Source organism: Copadichromis virginalis, unplaced genomic scaffold, assembly GCF_057382275.1.
Source record: "Copadichromis virginalis isolate Kocher_CV1m ecotype Utaka unplaced genomic scaffold, C_Virginalis_male_GT1.1 unmapped_scaffold_1, whole genome shotgun sequence".
Classification (NCBI taxonomy): Eukaryota; Metazoa; Chordata; class Actinopteri; order Cichliformes; family Cichlidae; genus Copadichromis; species Copadichromis virginalis.
The window spans coordinates 8,899,036-8,916,701 of record NW_028188589.1 but is presented as its reverse complement, the minus strand read 5'-3'; the positions used below and the strand labels follow the sequence as shown (position 1 = coordinate 8,916,701).

General features: G+C 43.7%; 2 protein-coding genes across 2 annotated transcripts in view; both read right to left on the bottom strand.

Annotated features, from left to right (window-relative positions):
* Positions 1–17,666, bottom strand: part of LOC146679770 (protein NLRC3-like) — a 182,663-nt gene that overhangs the window by 140,669 nt on the left and 24,328 nt on the right. The window lies entirely within an intron of this gene.
* The window catches only part of LOC146679769 (NACHT, LRR and PYD domains-containing protein 3-like), a 37,077-nt gene continuing 34,960 nt past the window's right edge, over positions 15,550–17,666 (bottom strand). Inside the window, exons 7-8 of the mRNA XM_085450364.1 lie at positions 17,466–17,512; positions 15,550–17,317 (exon numbers count right to left, since the gene is read on the bottom strand). Coding sequence (XP_085306490.1) covers positions 16,782–17,317; positions 17,466–17,512 — 583 coding nt within the window. The 3' untranslated portion in view covers positions 15,550–16,781. The remainder of the gene's footprint in view (positions 17,318–17,465; positions 17,513–17,666) is intronic.

Genomic DNA, 17,666 nt, shown 5'->3' with positions numbered 1-17,666 from the left:
CTGTTCACATACAGGTCTGTGTCCTCTGTACAAACCGCCGGTGACCGTAGCAAACTGGCAACCAGAGTAATGGTAAATGGTAAATGCACTGGTTCTTATACAGCACTCTTCTACCCTCCCTAAGCACTAAACCAGTTCCAGAGCATCTAATAAAAGCACTGGCAGCAACAGGGGCCAGTATCCCGCCCAAGGTGACTTTGGCACGCAGACTGGAGCAGCCGGGGATCGAACTACCGACTGACGTCCTGAGCCACAGTCGCCTCTTTTCCAGTAGAACATAACTGCCTCAACTCAACTTGACTCTACTCGACTCTGTCTCTCAGTTACAGTTGAGCACCACCTCAGTGTGGGTGGGGCTGTTACAGCAACACAACCTGGAAGTCCCGTGACGCAAACACAACAAGCGATGACATCCCGGTGATGGAACATCTGCACCCCGTCACTGGACTTCCTGTGTAGCCGTTTCCCTCGTTGCCAGGCAGGTTTGAGTCTTGAAGGGTTCGCTCTCATAACTGATCCAGTGATGTCACTTCCTGGCCATCAGCGGCATGTATCTGGGACACAAACTGGGCTTGGAACTGGGTGAGAGATGAAACTCTGAGAAGCTCTTCAGACGACACTGACCTGCATGACTGAGGACCTGCACAGACTTGCTGCCTCGCTCTTTGTGAGGAACGTCCTTCAGGAGTATGAAAGGGAAACTAGCAGTTTATTGAAACCAGCTCCGCTTCAACCTCAGATGCACACAAAGTAGACTCGTTCATCAAGAGTTTGCACTTTGGATCCCAGGTATCGAACCAGCAACCCTCTGATTAGCAGATGAGCCAGTCGGGCTACAGCTACCCTACGTGTGTGTGTGTGTTGCCTTTTCATTCACATAATCCATCTTATCTCTAATGAAAAAGCCAAATGAAATCCTCAGATTTGCCCCTCAGGTTCCCACAGTGTTCAGGTCCCACATTTGAGCCACGACTGTGGGTCACACAGAGCATGTCCTTTAGCCTTCTTTGTTTTTGGATTGTGTGCCACAGAGTCTCACTGAACATGATTTTGGCACGTTTGCTGAGATTGTTTGAAAAACAAGCTAAAGAACACGTCCACGATGTCACAGCAGCTGTGGGCCTCGATGGAGCCCACGTTTGTCCTGGAGGCGTCCTCTGTGGAGTGAGGCCGGCTCACATGGTTCAGTCTGAACAGGGTGAAGCTCCAGCTTTGACCTGATTAACTTCCAGTAGTGGAAAAGCAGCTGTAGCTGCATTTTTCATCACTATTAATGGGATGCTGCTATGACCTGCTGTTAGTGGGAGCTCAAAGCCTGAGGCCATCATTAAGATCTGTGTGGGTCTGTGTGGGTCTGTGTGTGTGTGGGACACTCACTGAGTAGTAGTCGACTGACCGACCCAAACACGGTGACTTCATATCACAGGAAATATTCAGCTCAGGCTTCTGTCTGACGCTTTGCTGTCTCACATTTAAATCACAAAGGTTGTTTCTACAAACACCCACTCATCTATCGTCCTCTTACACACCGGTCACAGACCCACTGCTGAACTCACAATGATTTATTTTCCTTGTGTTTGATTGGTGGTACAGTTGTTTTATTTTGTGTGTTTGTTACACTGAGTGTAAATGTGGAGATTACAGTCGTTTCATGCTGTAACCTACAAAATGCTTTGTGCAGACGAGTCCGTGAAATCAATCAATCATCGTGATTTCTTTAGCTCATGAACACCGTGTGGGGTCAGTGTTAACAACATGGTGCAGAAAGGAAACACAAGCGTGGAGTCGGTGGGATTGTGCAAACGGTGGCTCGTGCATCAATCAGCTCCAGCTGTGATGCATCTCTTTGATTAGTGGGAGCAGCAAACTCCATCCAGACAGCTTCCTTTGTTTTTTTCACTTGACTGATCGATCAGCGCACAGCTCCGTTTAGCACACACGCCATCTTTAACGACGGCGTGGAGTCTGTGCCCTGTTCCTCCCACACACGAGTGTTCGTTCATGTTCGGCCTTGTGTCTGAGCGTTTCCTCTCGGTGTGTCTGTAACGAGGAAGCCACGGGCAGGTCGCACACAAACGTATGGCTGCCGAGTGTGCGAGTGTGGCAACGTGTGGCAACTATTCTGGTTTGCCAGCGACGTTTCCACATAAACACTGGTGGCAGCTGCTGCCATGGCAACACCATTGTGCTCCCTCCCTCCCTCGCTCGTCTCCCCTCCCTCTCCCCTGCCACTCCTCTCTCTCATGCTCCGCCGGCTCAGAGAGCGAGGACCAGAGAGGAGAGAGGTCAGCTCGATTCAGAGGACAGAAAGAAGAAAGGAATAACCCGGCGTGGACGGGGACAGGATGAGCGAGGACAGCCACTCCCACTACAGGCTGGACCCCAGCGATCGCCTCAATGGGCTGGGACAGAGGAGGAAGAGACCCAAGAAGGTAAACGAATAGATGGAGAGCCACGTGGTGCAAAGTGTGTAAGGATGGAGCACCCCACCCTGCAAAAAGAGAAAGGAGGTGGGGTTAGGTGAGGTTTGTTTATGTGCAGACGAGCGTCCACATGATGTTAGGAGCACCGAACCATCCGAACTCTCACCCCATCGTCTCCTGTGGAGTGTGTGGCTGCTCCCCCACAGCAGCTGTATCCTCTCTCATATCCTCCGTCTCCTGGTGTTGTGTTGCTCCACAGTGAGTCGTAGTAGGAGGCTCACATGCTGTCAGGGTGGGTCCCTGCTCGCTCTTTGTGTGCCTGTCGTTGGGGGTTTTGCTGTTTGCAGCTATCAGGAGGTTTGTGTTGTAGCCTGATGTGAGAAGTGTTGTTATTATCATCATTTTTAACATTTCTGCAACACTACAATAAACAGACACACACCCATCAGCCTGTTTACAGATCTATACGCCCATAAAGACGTGAAACACACATTGCACAAATCTACTATAACGTGTTCATATGTATTATAAAATAAAGAGGTAAACTATTAGCTATTTGCTGTTCAGATTGATTCATAAATATGACCTCAGCACGTGAAATCCTTTTGTTGACGTCCCTAAAAGCTCGTCTTAATATCACGTCAGACTAACGAAACCGTACAACACAAATAATCAGACAAAACCAGGATTGTGCGTCTGTTGTTGAGAACATTGTCAGTAAACCACAGATCAGTGTTTATGTGCCAGTGACGTCCTGTCAGTCTCGATGTAATGATTCCTGACAGCGCGTCTTTGTGTGCCACCTGCTCGCTCAGCAGCTACACAACCCAGGAGCTCAGTTTTGAAACAAACCTTAGCACAGTGTTTGTGTGTCCGCCGGGAGTGATGTCTCACTCTGTTTCCATCCTTTTCTCGTGAACAGCGATCTGGTGTTTCTGAGGACACAGAAGCATCCAGCGTCATTAGTTTTGTGTATGTCGTGTGAGCTGAGAGTGGAGCGCTGTAACCAAAGGTAGTGAGCGCGTCGGGCTTTAACGTCGTGGCTGGTTGTGCGATCGTGTCGCCGCTGAACTCGTGTGGCCTGAAACTGAGAGTTTGTCTCAGGGATCTTTACATTTGAAGTCAGGTAAACAGGAGCAATCATCCAGTGAACTAACAGAACATTCAGGAGCAGTTTACTCTCATGAATGTCAGACAAACTGAGGTTTGTGTGTCAGTTAGATTCTTTAAGTCGTTAAAGTGTCTCTGTTAGGAAAAGCATCTGTTTCCTCCACTTCTGCAGAACTGCATGACCCGTAGCATCATTGCAGGAAGTATCCTGTGACAATGAGTGACTGCACATCATCATTATCAACACATAAACCTGTGGTCTGGACCTGCAGTTCTTATTTTTACTGTCTGGTTTTGTGTAAAGCAGCACTTCAGTAAGCACCTGTGAAGCACACAGTCATAGTCGAGTAAGGAAGCGATCCATATGTGAAACATATTCCACGTCTACAGGATAGTGGAGGTTACATGGGTCAACCTGGCAAACTGTACCAGCACATGTGATCACACTGATAGCAGAACACAGGTATGTGAGTCTCTACGACGAGGTCAGAAACCAGTAACAAATGTTTCATGTGATTCGTTTTTCTCCAGTTTGTCTGCAGTGAACCTTAAATACTCACTGAACCAGCTGTTTCCTGATGTGGTGACGTGTGTCGGTGATGAAGCCAACACTCTGTCCAGTGTTGGGCAAGTTACTTGAAAACAGTAATCAGTAATTAATTACTTCCCAAAAAAAGTAATCCCGTTACTTTACTGATTACTTATTTTCAAAAGTAATTAATTACTTAGTTACTTTTTAAAAACCCGATTTACAACCTGAGTAGGTGATAAAGTGATAGATCTTTCAGCCCAATTCTACTTTTTCTGCATAATCCATCATACAAAATGTAATCAAATGGAAAAGTCTCTTTTTAAAACTTGTTTTATTAGATTTAATCTTTTAACTTTATGCATCAAGCAAACATTTAATTATATGCAACATTCTCTGACTGGAAGAAATTTGTTTAACATTTAAACCTATTTTCTGCACATTCCAGCACATAAAATAAAATATTTTTTGTGTTTACACTCAGTCTTTCAAATAGATGCAAGTAAAACACAGCAGAAAATAAATAAAGTCAAAGACTCAGCGGTCCTGTTGCTCTATTTTCACCTGTAAAGCAGGAGCGGGGTAGGCGGAGGTTTACCCTGGTGCAGGTGTGCCGCGGTCAGTGGAAGAATCCGTGAGTTTCTCTGTGAGTTTCCCATTACGTCGTAGCTACTCGGTGCTTGTTGGAAGTTTAGGGGTTTTTTCGCTGTAAAAAGAAGTTTTCTTCCCACGCACAGCGGACACTAATGTTTTTGTCACTTTTTATGGAATCAAACTCAAAGTAAGGTCAGTACTTCCACGCTTTAAACGCTGCACGCTCACACTCTCTCTGCACTCGATATATGATCCATTGTTGATCTGCACACAGCTGTTGTCACTAACGTCGCACTCGCTTACGTCACTGTCGTGAGACATTCTCGCAAAAAAATCACGGTTTTAGTAACGCAGTAACGCAGCGTTCCTACGGGAAAGTAACGGTAATCTAATTACTGTTTTTGCAATAGTAATCCCTTACTTTACTCGTTACTTCAAAAAAATAATGGGATTACGCGTTACTGGAGCGTTGTTCTCCTCTGTAACAAAGCAGTGATAAAGGAATAGATGCTGATTTTATTAACTTGTGTCTTTGTGCTGCTGGATTCAGTCTGAAGCAGGCAGCAGTGCTGAACCTACCAGTGTAAATGTGATGGTGGAAGCAGAGGCCAGCACTTGGCAGTGCTAAACACAATAAAAGACTCACAAGTTCCTGCTCAAAGGTCAGCTGCCTTCAGATCAATCATTAACCTGCAGCAGGTTGTGGCCTGATGTGTTTGTAAGAGTTTCACTTTCAGGAGGAGAAGATTTAAACGAGTCACACAAATGTGAACTACAAAGTCTGTGACACACAATTTATGCAAACTGCATGAAATCTGACCTGAAGAAATCCAGTCTTCTGCCTGTTGTGGTTGTGACAGCTGCTCGTAGGAGAGTTTGTTTGTAGGAGGTGGAGATGTTCTCAGATCAAGTGCGTAATCGTCTCTTTGTGTAGACGCTAAAAGCTGTGAGCCAAAACTCTCTGCTCTGAAACTCTTCACTCAGTCCTCACGCTGAGAGTTTAGAGGCTGAACTTCTTGTTCCTCCATAACACTTTTCATGAAACAGCAGAAATGAGCTTGTGTTTCTCAGCAGTGCGCACACAGAGAACCGATCCTCTCTGCTCAGTCTGAACAAATCAAAGTGAAACGTCAGTGAAAACACAGCTGCTGATCAAACTGTGTCAGATTAATGCCTCAATGTTTCACTGTGAGGTTAAAAAATACATAAAAATGATTTAAAGAAGTAGGAGGCAGATTTTCACAATAAGAGCACTTTGTTTTTAATTCAGTTAATGTCAAACTGTCATCAACACCTCTGTGTTGTCTCCGTCTCTGAGCAGATTCAGGCATTACTCAAATAATAAAGGCTTTTTTTCACTATTATACTTTTCATTAGTCTCCAGGTTGATGATTATAAACAGAATTATTAAAGTTTTTATCATTTCAGGCTGAAAATCAACATGAATTTGGTTCTAATCAAAGAAGCTCCTTTAATGTGTGTCATTAAAATCCTCACACAGACTTAAAAAGGCGACATTAACATTAAAATAAATGAAAGAAGCTTCAGCTGAGAGCTTCATGCAGTCATCATCAGCAGCTCATAGCAGTCACAGCTCTTTATTACGCAGCTTTGCAGGAATTAAAGTGGCTGAAGTGTCAGAGTTTGTGTGAGAAGCTGCTTCATGGACAGCTGTACACACGTCTTTATTATTTCTTCATAAATCAAACACACAGGTTTGTCTGCAGATGATTTAAAGTGTGTCGTTGTGCAGTTAAAGCTGTTTGTGTGACGCCCTGACCTCCTGTGAATGAAACAGCCAATCAGATCCATCAGAGAGAGAGCAGGAAGTGTTGTGTGTTTGTGACAGAACAAGGAAACAGTGATGATGATGAACATAAAGGTCCTCTGATGTTTCCTGTTACAGTAACGCTTGTTCATCTGTTGCTCTCCTACACTTTCCTATAAATAAAGGAGAAAAAGTCCGTTTAGTTTCATTTCCTACAGCTCAGAGTTACACTTCACATTCCTGCTGTCACATCAAAAAGCTTCACTTTGGTCCAACATCTACATGTTAACATGAAACACAGACAGACTCAGAGCATCTGGAACATCTGCACTTTGACCCAAACTGTTATAACAGGATATTTTCTGCATATTTCTTATGTTGGACCTGTTTGAACTGTAAACGACCTGTAATCATCTGTAAATGGTGTGAGACACACTGAGGCCACCTACAGGGCAGCTGGGGAACAGCAGGGATCTGAAATCATACGAGACGTTAGTGAGTGAGAAGAACAAACGGACTTAAGATGGCTCGAAGTGATCAAAGTTGGTCTAAAACAGAAGATAAATCCAAAGCAGCATCAGATGAATGTTACCATTTCCAGTTACGGTGCCCTTCATCTAATATGGAAATGTGTTGTTGTTTTTTGCCGTGTTGTTGTTCTTCCTATTGTGTTTAGGCCAGAGATGCTCTTCAAACAGCTGACAGACATGACCACATTACAAGAACATGGTGTGAGTCCGATTTGATATTCCAGTCAACGCTGAGAGCCCTTAACCAGGAAGTCAGAGGTCAGCTGATGCTGCGAGCAGGAAGTGAACCAAGGGAAAGGTCCACTCTACTCAATCTCAAAGAAAATATGCTGGTATTTGTTGATGTTGATGGTACAATAAAAATATATAATATAATAAATAATAAAATATCATGTGATGATGAGATGTGTTGTTGGTGTTTGTATTTTCTGTAAATGTCTTTTTTAATGTAAATGCTTTGTTCCAGACGGACAGGGAATCAGTTGCTCTACGATGACATCATCTTGATGTTGACGAGGAGGGCGAGAAAAACTAGTTTTGTCCTGCAGATGGCGATCTTGCACCGTGTTCAGAGAGCCGACACTTTGATGGTGCTGCTCTACTCAGCTTACTTTAGCCTGGGTTGGACTCTATATGAGCAGCTTCCACTCTGGTTTCACTCTTAAACACACTTGTTTGATTTCACTTGTAAAAGTTGAAGAATAAATATTTTATTACAAAATGATTTGTTGATGCATTTTTTTAGGGTCAAATATCTTGTTTGATTTGAGGAATGAACTGTTAGGGTGGAAAAAGTGAATCAGGTTAAAATAGTGGTGCTTTATATCAGTGAAGATGTATAATGTAATTTAAAATGTTGATGATGGGTTGTAGTGGGCTTGTACTTACAAAACTGCCTCATTTTATTGGAACGATCCACAGTTGCATCCATTCACGGATGACATCTGACATCATTTGACATCTGGTCTGAACACGTTTGTACACAAGATGCCTCAGTTCTGGATGTTCCCACAGACTCCTCTGTGCACCTAAAGAAAAGGTCAAGGGTCAGCAGCACATGTAGTTGGGACAATTCTTCAGTCGCACAAACTACACAATCATTTTCCTCCAATGACGACTTTTCACTTGCAGAAATGGTCCTGTGTGATTTCCAGGCTGTGATATAAAAACTAGTTCCTAATGGCAGCGACTCACTCAGTAAACATGTGTTTCCTTCACCAACCTCACACACAGATCCAATAAGATCAGGAAGTGGGCAGTATAGTACAATATGTGTTATTCTGTGCTGCACTGCCCAAACTAAAGATCTGCTGAAGTGTTGGAAATGATCCAGATGTTTATTTTGGACGATACAGCAGAAGATCAGACATGAAAGTGGAGATAACACAGAAGACCTGCAGCAAAGGTCAGAGGTCAGACTGGGCCCTGGATTCAACAATGAGCCAATGATCATCAAGCAGTGACTAAAGCAGAGCCCTGACGTTCTGACATTCATCACACAGTCAGAACAAATGTCTGCTGATGACTTCATCTCATGAAACGACTGATAGATGTCAGTTCATTGATCAGCTGAGCTGCTGATCTTCATGGTCACAGAAACATTCAGCTTGTTTCAATCAGTAAATAACTCCCACTACTCCCAGTTTGAACTGTTCCCACTCAAAATGCTGTGAGAACAATGATCATTGTAGAACTTCACAAACATCACGTGTTGTTTTCCACATGTAAGATCAGCAAACACACAGAAACTTCCTGTTGCCACACACGGCCTCTAAAATCTCTTCCACGCTTTCTGTCTGAAGTCCACTCTCTGTGTCGGATCCACAGGAAACAACAAGATCTTATTAACATGGTTTTCAATGTGTCTCCTTCCAAAAAGTCCAACCAATGAACAAATGTGTGTATTTGTGGAGGCCGAACAAAAGCATGACACATTTCTCTGTTTCTATAAACTGGAGTCAAACACAAACATGAAGAGTTTCACTGACAGACTCCAAAATGCCCCCACAGTGGATCAAAGGGAAATCCTACAGTGTGGCCAGAGACTCTTAATGGCTCCAACATCAACACATCCACAATGTTGGATCCAGTTCTGCCTCACAGAGTTACTAAGACACACCCTCTGCCAGCATCACAACAGCTCCACCTGCTTCACCTGCCTCCTCAGCATCTGTACACCTGAAGAGAAAAGAAAGGCTCCAACAGCTCAAATCTACAAAGGATTCATGAAGTTTCATCCAACAATAACATGTTTGCCTTCCACACTTCTATTATTCATGATCACAAACACAAAGAACTTGTGCAGCCCTGATATCAGCCCTAATATATGAGTGTGTTTGCCCAAAGACTGAAACAGCATCAACATGACAGCTGTAAGAAATCTTCTCTCAGCCTTGTTTGGCAGAAGATCCCTGCAACAAAGATTGTAGCTGAAAGATGACGTGTGTAAAGTTTGCTCTGTGGGAGGGTCGAGGCTGTTTTTAGACCTTTGATAGTTTCCAATCCAGTTCTGACAGACAGGAATAAAAACAACATCATTAAGATCAGATCATGGAGCTGTTTGCTGCCTTGTTTCTATCTTCACATTACAAGACTTTACTACAATAAAGATGCTGACATGTATCTGTAGCAACAACATCATTGAATCTAGAACAACTGGAGCCAAACCAGTGGCTCTGCTGGGATCACTGGTGAGCCAACACTTCCTTGTTGATGCAGATTTCAGGGCTTCCTTTTGCTCCTCCGTTATAACTGTTCTCTCTTCTCAACACATGATGACACAAAGGAATCAGCAGTGACAAAGATGATGCTGAAGAGAAGCACACACTTCACACATATAACAGACCAGTGCAGTTACACACACCTCTGCTCGACATCAGGCCTCAAACAAAGACACAAAACACTAACTTGACTCTAAACAGAAGAAACGAGCAGCTGTTTCTGTTCTGTGCTTATTTATATTTGACACACATGCTTCTCTTTGTGCAAACACACATCGCACTATAAGGGTAACCTCGCACACAATGATTGGACAGCACAGTGATGATGCTGGGAGATCCTATACGCAGCAACACAGAAACACTGAGAACTTTAAACAATGATGGAAAGTGTTATAAATGACTTGTTGGCCTCTGATCTGTCACAAACAGCTGAAACGTGTCTCTCATGAGTCACATGAAGGTTTTTGACAGAAAGGACAAAAAGTAGCTGCAGTCAGTTTGTGTCATTTTTATATTTATTCATCTGGGAGAAAAATCTGAGGGACATTAAAATGTGTTTTCAACAGAGACAAGAACATGAATATAACAGAACAGGTAAATGAACATGTTTCAAGTAAACAGCTGGACTGATCAGGTCCAAACACAGAGTGATAAACTTGTCAAACAGCTGTCATATCTTTATATAGAAGCTCTTTATAAATGCTGCTCACTGCAGTCTGTTTACTAATAATGTCAAAGTGTTAGAAACACAGAAACATCAGAATGGTCTTTGTTCACAGAAACCTGTCTGGGATCCTTTGTTGTTCTTTTGATGCAGAGTTACATTATAAATATAAAGAGTTATTTCAGAGTCTCATCAGTTTTCCTGCATGTCTTTATTTAACACATCAGCAGGGCTGAAGCTCTCATGTTAAACACACACTGATCTATGGACACGTTCATGTGTTTCTAACAGAACCAGGCTGTTATCAGCCTGCACTAACATTATGTCACACACACTGAATGTAACAGTGACAGTTTACATCATCACACAATCAGCTGTGATTGTTTCACTGTCATCAAACGAGTCAACAGGAAGTAGAATCAATAGAAACCAATCATTTACTGACAGCATGTCTGATGGAAATAAGTGCAGATTATGTATGAAGTCTAACTGCACACAGTAACTGTGTTACAATAAGGACTTAACAGCGCCCTCTGCTGGAGTGTTTCAGTACTGCGTTAACTAGAATACACCACCTCCTCCTCACACCACCTGCTACAGCTCTACTCTTCTATGACTACAGTCATCCACAGCACTGATGTGAGGTCACATGGTTCATATGTAAGGAGCACAGCTGACCTCAGGTCAGTTTAATGACTGTGAGCAGCAGCTGTGTTATTGTCACTGTGACAGGGAGACACTCTCAGACACAGCGCTCATGTCAGCTTGTTCTCATGCAGGAGGATCAGGAGCTCCATGTTTGTCTTTCTGTTTGAATCATGATGTGTTTGTGCCATCAGAGTCTGTCATGAGTACTCAGGGTTTCACAGCAGCTCTTCTGGATGCTGACGAGGACTCCGACCTCATGTTTCACCTCTCTGAGCTTCTGATGTCTGTGAACACTCGTGTTTCTTCTCTGGGCTCATCTGGACAAAAACACCTTTCTGTGTTTGGCTGCAGCCTCATTCTGACTGACAGGAAGTGTGTTATCCATGAGCTGCACTTCTGTGAGGAAGTTTCCTGCTGTGTTTCCTGTCTGTGGACAAACACGAGTGTTCCAGCTGAGGACTTGGTTCCTTCCACCTGTCCATACAGGACATCACGCTGTCTGCAGCTCTGTAAATGCAGCTCCAGGTCCTTCCACGTGCTGCTCTGTATTTGTGCAGTTTGTAGTGTGTCCTGGGAAACGTAGCACACATGGTGTTCTTCTGCTGTTTCCTCCTTTCACTGAGTGTGAAACACTGACGCTGTGCTGTTGTTCACAGAGGGGAGCTGATTCTAGCTGCAGCTGGACTCTGTCATCTAACTGAATGTGTTGGTGCTGATCACGGGGCTCTGAGGGGGGAGCAGCAGGAGGACTCTGGATGCTGACGTCAGTGTATCTGTGGAAGCTCCCACAGCGTGTCTGTCATTCAATATTGTGCTGTATATTGTATCTATGCAAAGATGAACAGACTGTGTGTTCACTGGTCTCTGTGCTGCAGCTCTGATGTCATCATCACTCCCTCCTCCACCCTCAGCAGTCCCAGCATGCTGCTGTGGTGCACCCCACCCTCACTCTACACCTGAGCCACAGACCACACCCTCCACCTCAATATACACCACAGTTTTCTCTGCTGTGGAAATGAGATCAGGAGGAAATCATCATTATTATTATTTAATAAACGCTCACATTAATGTGGGCTTATTTGTTTCATATTAGAAACATTAGTTGAGTGTTTTTAGTATAAAATGGTCAAAGTCCCTCTTTTTGCTCCTCCCCTCACCTGTGGATGGGCGGTGCTGTTACCGTGGTGACAGCTTGGATGTGTTTCAGTCCTGCCTGGTTATCACTGCAGGAATCTTTCACATTTATTACAGGTAATAACTCTGATTTTTCTGTGTATTATGAACCAAATGTATCCTGATACACACAGAGATGGATGAGCAGAGGTCACATGATGAAAGAACAAACATGGAGTCTTTGATTTATTTAGATATTTATTGATGAATGCAAACAAACCTGACACTGAACCATCGTCCAGCAGAACAAACCTGATCACATGACCTGCTGACCCAAACAGTGCAAAGCTCCATGGCAACAACAACAAACAGCCTCACATATGTTAACAGAGGCTGTTAGAAGCACAGAGTCTTTACAGTCTTTCTCCTGTTTGGACACAGATCTCTGCACATCTTCATCACAGTTACTCACAGACGTGCAGAGTGTGTGGATATCAAAGCTAAGTTTCCACCATGTTTGTAGTCTGTACTGGGACTCATGGAGCATCTCTCTATGAGCACTCAGTGCTTTAAACAGTGAGTCCCAGTTTAACCAGCAGCCTTCACACCACACATCACACAGACATGGAAACTTCAAACCTCAGACTGAAGACACCATCAGAAATAAACAGATTGTGATGAAGATGAAGAACTGGACCAGTTTGCTGTGGTTTCTTCTGTTCCTGTCAGAAATAAGAGTCTGGCAGCACGTTGCTCTCCTTCCACATGTTTAAGGAGGAAGTGAAGAAGAGCGAGTGAGTCGTCTTCCTCTGTGGGCCCAACATCAGGCAGCAGCCACGTATTTTTAAAAACCCAGCACACTGCTTCAGAAACACTGAGTCCAGGTGACCAGAGTCATGTGATCAGTGAGGTCTTCACTCAGGACGTCACAGCTTCAGGACCTGATTCAGAGGTTTATAAGGACGTGGATCATTGGTGCTGATGTTGTGTGAGAGCTGGTGAACCATGGGGAACATAAATAACAACCAAGCCATCAGCAGTTCTACCCCCAGCTCTAACACCTACATAACACACTATACATATAGTTATTGTTAAGGTTCAAATATTGAGGAAGGAGAGTACAAACAACCAGGTCCAGAGAGCTTGGTCAAACAATTGATTTTAATGAACACAGGCGTGGGGGGACCAGCGCCGTACGCAGACAGCGCTGATCTCCGACTAATCAAAGCATAAACAGATATTTTATACCATCGGGGTTTGGATTTAATGACGCCCCTTCAACGTCACACAGATACATACATACATACGTCAAATCAAAACCACAATGACTTTTAACACAGTTTGAAAAGAACATTATCTCTATCTTCATGGCAGATGTTTCCTGTCAACCTTTTGACTGCCGCTTCTCCAAAACCACAGACCATGCTCTGCAGTAAGATACCACTTCTGCACGCCCGCAGTTGCAAGCAAACATGATTAACCTCTCACCTATAACTGAATGTATCTACTATGTGTGTGTGTCACGACCTCACTTGGCACTCTGTGTCACCTCTCACCTACTAACGCTCGCAGTAAAACAGAGGCCACTCTCACATGTGTCAGCAGTTTACTAAAACTATATATGTAGTATATTGAATAAATGTTTTAATCAAGAACCTCTACTAGAAGCTTAATAAAAGAATATAAAAGTATAAAAGATAATAATGAACAACCTGGTTATTCAAATAGCATCATCCAAACAGCTCCTCAGAATCAGCTGCACTTACACTCTGCTTTTAGTTTCACTTTTGCAAAAGCACGCTCTGCAAACCTGCAGTTTCCTGTCAAGACTTTGCACAGAGTGTCCTCAGAATCAACAGAATCAGCCCATACACACTTAAGATTATAACAAGCATTCAAAAGCATTTAAGATCATAGATTCAACTCAACAGTTTAAAGTGGTTATAACTGCACCTGTAGTAAAGGCTAATTGGGTACCAAAATGTTTAAACATCTGAATGCAATATCAGTGCTGTAGATTATATTATCAATGCAATGGTAATGATGATGATTATTAACAGTAGCAACAAAATAATTTCCCTGATCTCCACATTATATAGGTTATAGTATGTTATATATAAACGTAGCTGAAGCAGTTTCATTTGTAGCTTCACGCTGCACTTCACATGTTTGTCCACCAGATGGCAGCACAGAGGCCTGTGTTGGAAAGCTTTGAGTAATGAAGCGTTTTCAATCCAAGCTTCAGAAAGCTTCATGTGGTCATCAAGGAAGCAACCAGGAAATATCTGCTGTGTGTAAAAACAGCAACACAAGAATCCAGGATGAAGACAAGAAACTCAAAGCTCACAAAACAGGTGGAGCTAATTTTGTGACGTGTTTCTGTAAAAACACCACAGAAGTGAATCATCAAAGTTTCCATGTGAGCTGATGATGCTGCTGCAGAGTTTCTGTGAACCTCCTGTGACCCCGCCTCCTCATACAGAGACATCTGATTGCTCTTCAAACTGCATCACGTGGACACATGTGATTGTGTGTAGTATTGATCCCAATGCTGGTATCAGTCCTGGATCAATAACACTGGATGGATGCGTTCAGCATGGAGCCCCTGAGCTGTGTTACAGACAAACATGGAAACTGACAGGTCTGTGTCATTCACAGTCTGTAACACTTCTAAACAACAGAGGCTGACCCAAGTGCCTCAGAGCCAGGCACGCTCACATCACAGCTCTCTAAATAAGCCAGTTTCAAAATAAGAGCTGAAAGCTGTGTTTGCTTGTGTTAGCTTATTATTGTGGAGACTAACATTCAGTGATCATGTGTTCAGACTCATAATGATTACTCTCAGAAATCCTGATCTTTGTATTTACTGTGTGTTGGATCAATAACTGAGATTCATGGTATCACACAGCTGTGCTGCTGCTGATGTCAGCACATCTGGAACAATACGAGGTATCTGCTACCAGACTGAGCAGGACGTGAGACCTGTGGACTGTTTAAAGCTGTCCCTCCACAGCTCACTCAGACCTGATCCACACCTCAGTGATATTCTCTGACTTCCTCAGTAGAGACAGAAACCATTCAGATCTGGGACCATCAGCTGACTGATGATGTCACACAGACTGTGTTTTTCAGGAACAGTGATTCTGATGTGAGCCTGCTAGCTGACAGCAGACCTGATGAAAGCACATGTTCACATCTGTGAGGACAGACTGGACTCTTTGACTGCACCTTGGTTCTCCTCAGAGGTCTGTACAGGAGCATGTCCACCCCCACTGAAGATCTCAGTCACTGTGAAACATAGAAAGCTGCTTGTGTGGCCTCTGCCTCACATGTAGATACAGCTACAGGTTTCTCTGTCAGTCAGACTGAAACAGTGTCCTGATGCTGCATCATTCAGCTCTGTGCCCCAGTCAGCATCACTGGGAGCTACCAGTGTTTCTGCCCTTTTCCTGTAACACTACACTCAGCACAGGCTCAGCTGGTATCCAGTGTTGGACTTTGGCTTCAGCTGCTGTGATAGATCCTCTAACATAGATCAGCTCTGCTACATGTTGTTAGATAAGTGCAGCTGCTGTCATGTCCTGATGTTTCTCTGGCTCAGCAGCTTCTCCATCAGAGGTTCACATGGAGCTGATCCAGTATCTCCAGTAACTGTGTTCTGTGCCTCACTGGTTCATCCTTCTGTCTGTGTGACGTCAGTCAGATGTTGAAGTTAAACTCTGTAATCTTCACTGTGTCACAGAGTTCAGTGAGTCCCGTTATTCACAGTATCAATCAGATCATCAGAGAACAGCTGATCAGCAATCAGTGGTGCCAACAGCGCCTCCTGTGGTGAGAGGATGCAATAATGCAATGTAGCATTTTTCCACTCAACACTTGCAGTCATGGAAACTGTCTGTTGGATCTGTGTGACGTTGCTTTCTTGGTTAGAGTTCCTCACAAATGTCCAGATGATTCTTCTAATGAGGCGTCGACCATGTTTGCAGCTCTTTGGAAGAAAACGTCGCCCTTTGCCATCCTTACTTTTCTTTGACTTCTTCAAATGCAGCTGAACTCCAGCTGGTATTTTCTTGGACTTTGCAGCTGTTTCTGGTCATCAGTTCATTCCTGCAAACCTCTGAAGCTGAACAACAATGATGCTGCATTGCTGGCTGATCCCAAAAGGTTGATTCTGTTCATCTGGACGTTTTCAGAAACGTTTGCTCACTGATCAGGTGACTTCTTCAGTCTCAGCTGACTGCAGCTTTACAAGCTTACAAACAGCACATTTGCACAATGACTGAAAGCAGCAGCACCTGATATATATGATACTAATATAATACATATACATATATAATCCATACTAATGATGAAGGAACTGAGCTCACAGTCCATTGTTCATTCAGTGAACTACTCAGTTTATTTTGGGCCTCAGAAATGCTCACTCTGTTTGTACATCACTGTCAGCAATAGACTCATTCTGCTGTGTGGACAGGAACACATGTGACATCACTTCCTGTTTGTTTGTGACTGAAGAGGAAGAAGTTTACAAGGAATCATTTAGAAGAGTTTCAAACATCAACTGATTGAATCCATGAATCTGAAAACGTGTTTGTGAGTGAAAGAGACAGACATGTACAGACTGAACTATCTGTTCAACAGTCAGAGTGTTTCTGTAACAGGAGACACTCTTTACACTCCACTCAGCACAGGGACACTGAGTCACCAGACCAGACATAAAACCCAGGATAAAGAGTTTGAGTGAATGTGGTGTTGAAGGTGTGGAGGTGGATCAGAGTGTCAGAGGAGACTCTGTAGAAGGACAGAGTGCCAGCAGGACAGTCCACATACACTGCTGCTCTGTTAGAGACAGAGGAGGAGGAGGAGGAGGAGGAGGAGATGGATGTTTGTCTGTTATTGTGCCAGACATAACCAGGACCATCATCAGTGCAGAACAGACTCCAGGACTGATCATTTCCTCCAAACACACAGTCATCACTGTCTCCTTTCCTTCTGATGCTTCTGTAACTCACTGATATACAAACGTCTCCTCTCCACTCGACCTCCCAGTAACAGCGACCAGTCAGACCATTTCTACACAGCAGCTGATAAACATCAAATCTGTCTGGATGATCAGGATATGACTGAACCTCCTCCACATGTGTCACCTTCCTGTTGTTGTCAGACAGTTGGAGCTTTGTGTGCACTGTGTTTGTGTCGATTGTGAGTTGACAGGAATCTGATGGAGAGAACAAACACAATCCAGCTGCAGTTATTGATCCATCATCTGTTCATTGATTGACACTTTGATGATGACTCCTGACATGATGAAGATGGTTGAATGTGTGCTGCTTTGTTTTCATGAATCCCATTAAAAACACACTTACACTTCCTCAGACCTGGTCTCAACCATCGGACTCCAGCAGGCTCCACCCTGAAAGGAGGAGGGGGGTCAGAGCAGCACAGTCAGCATGCACACATGGACATTACATGGCTCTCACACACACACTGTTACACACTGAGCTCAAAGCTCGGCTCCACTGTTTTATTCAAAGAAATCTACATTTATTTATCAGCACATTTAAAAA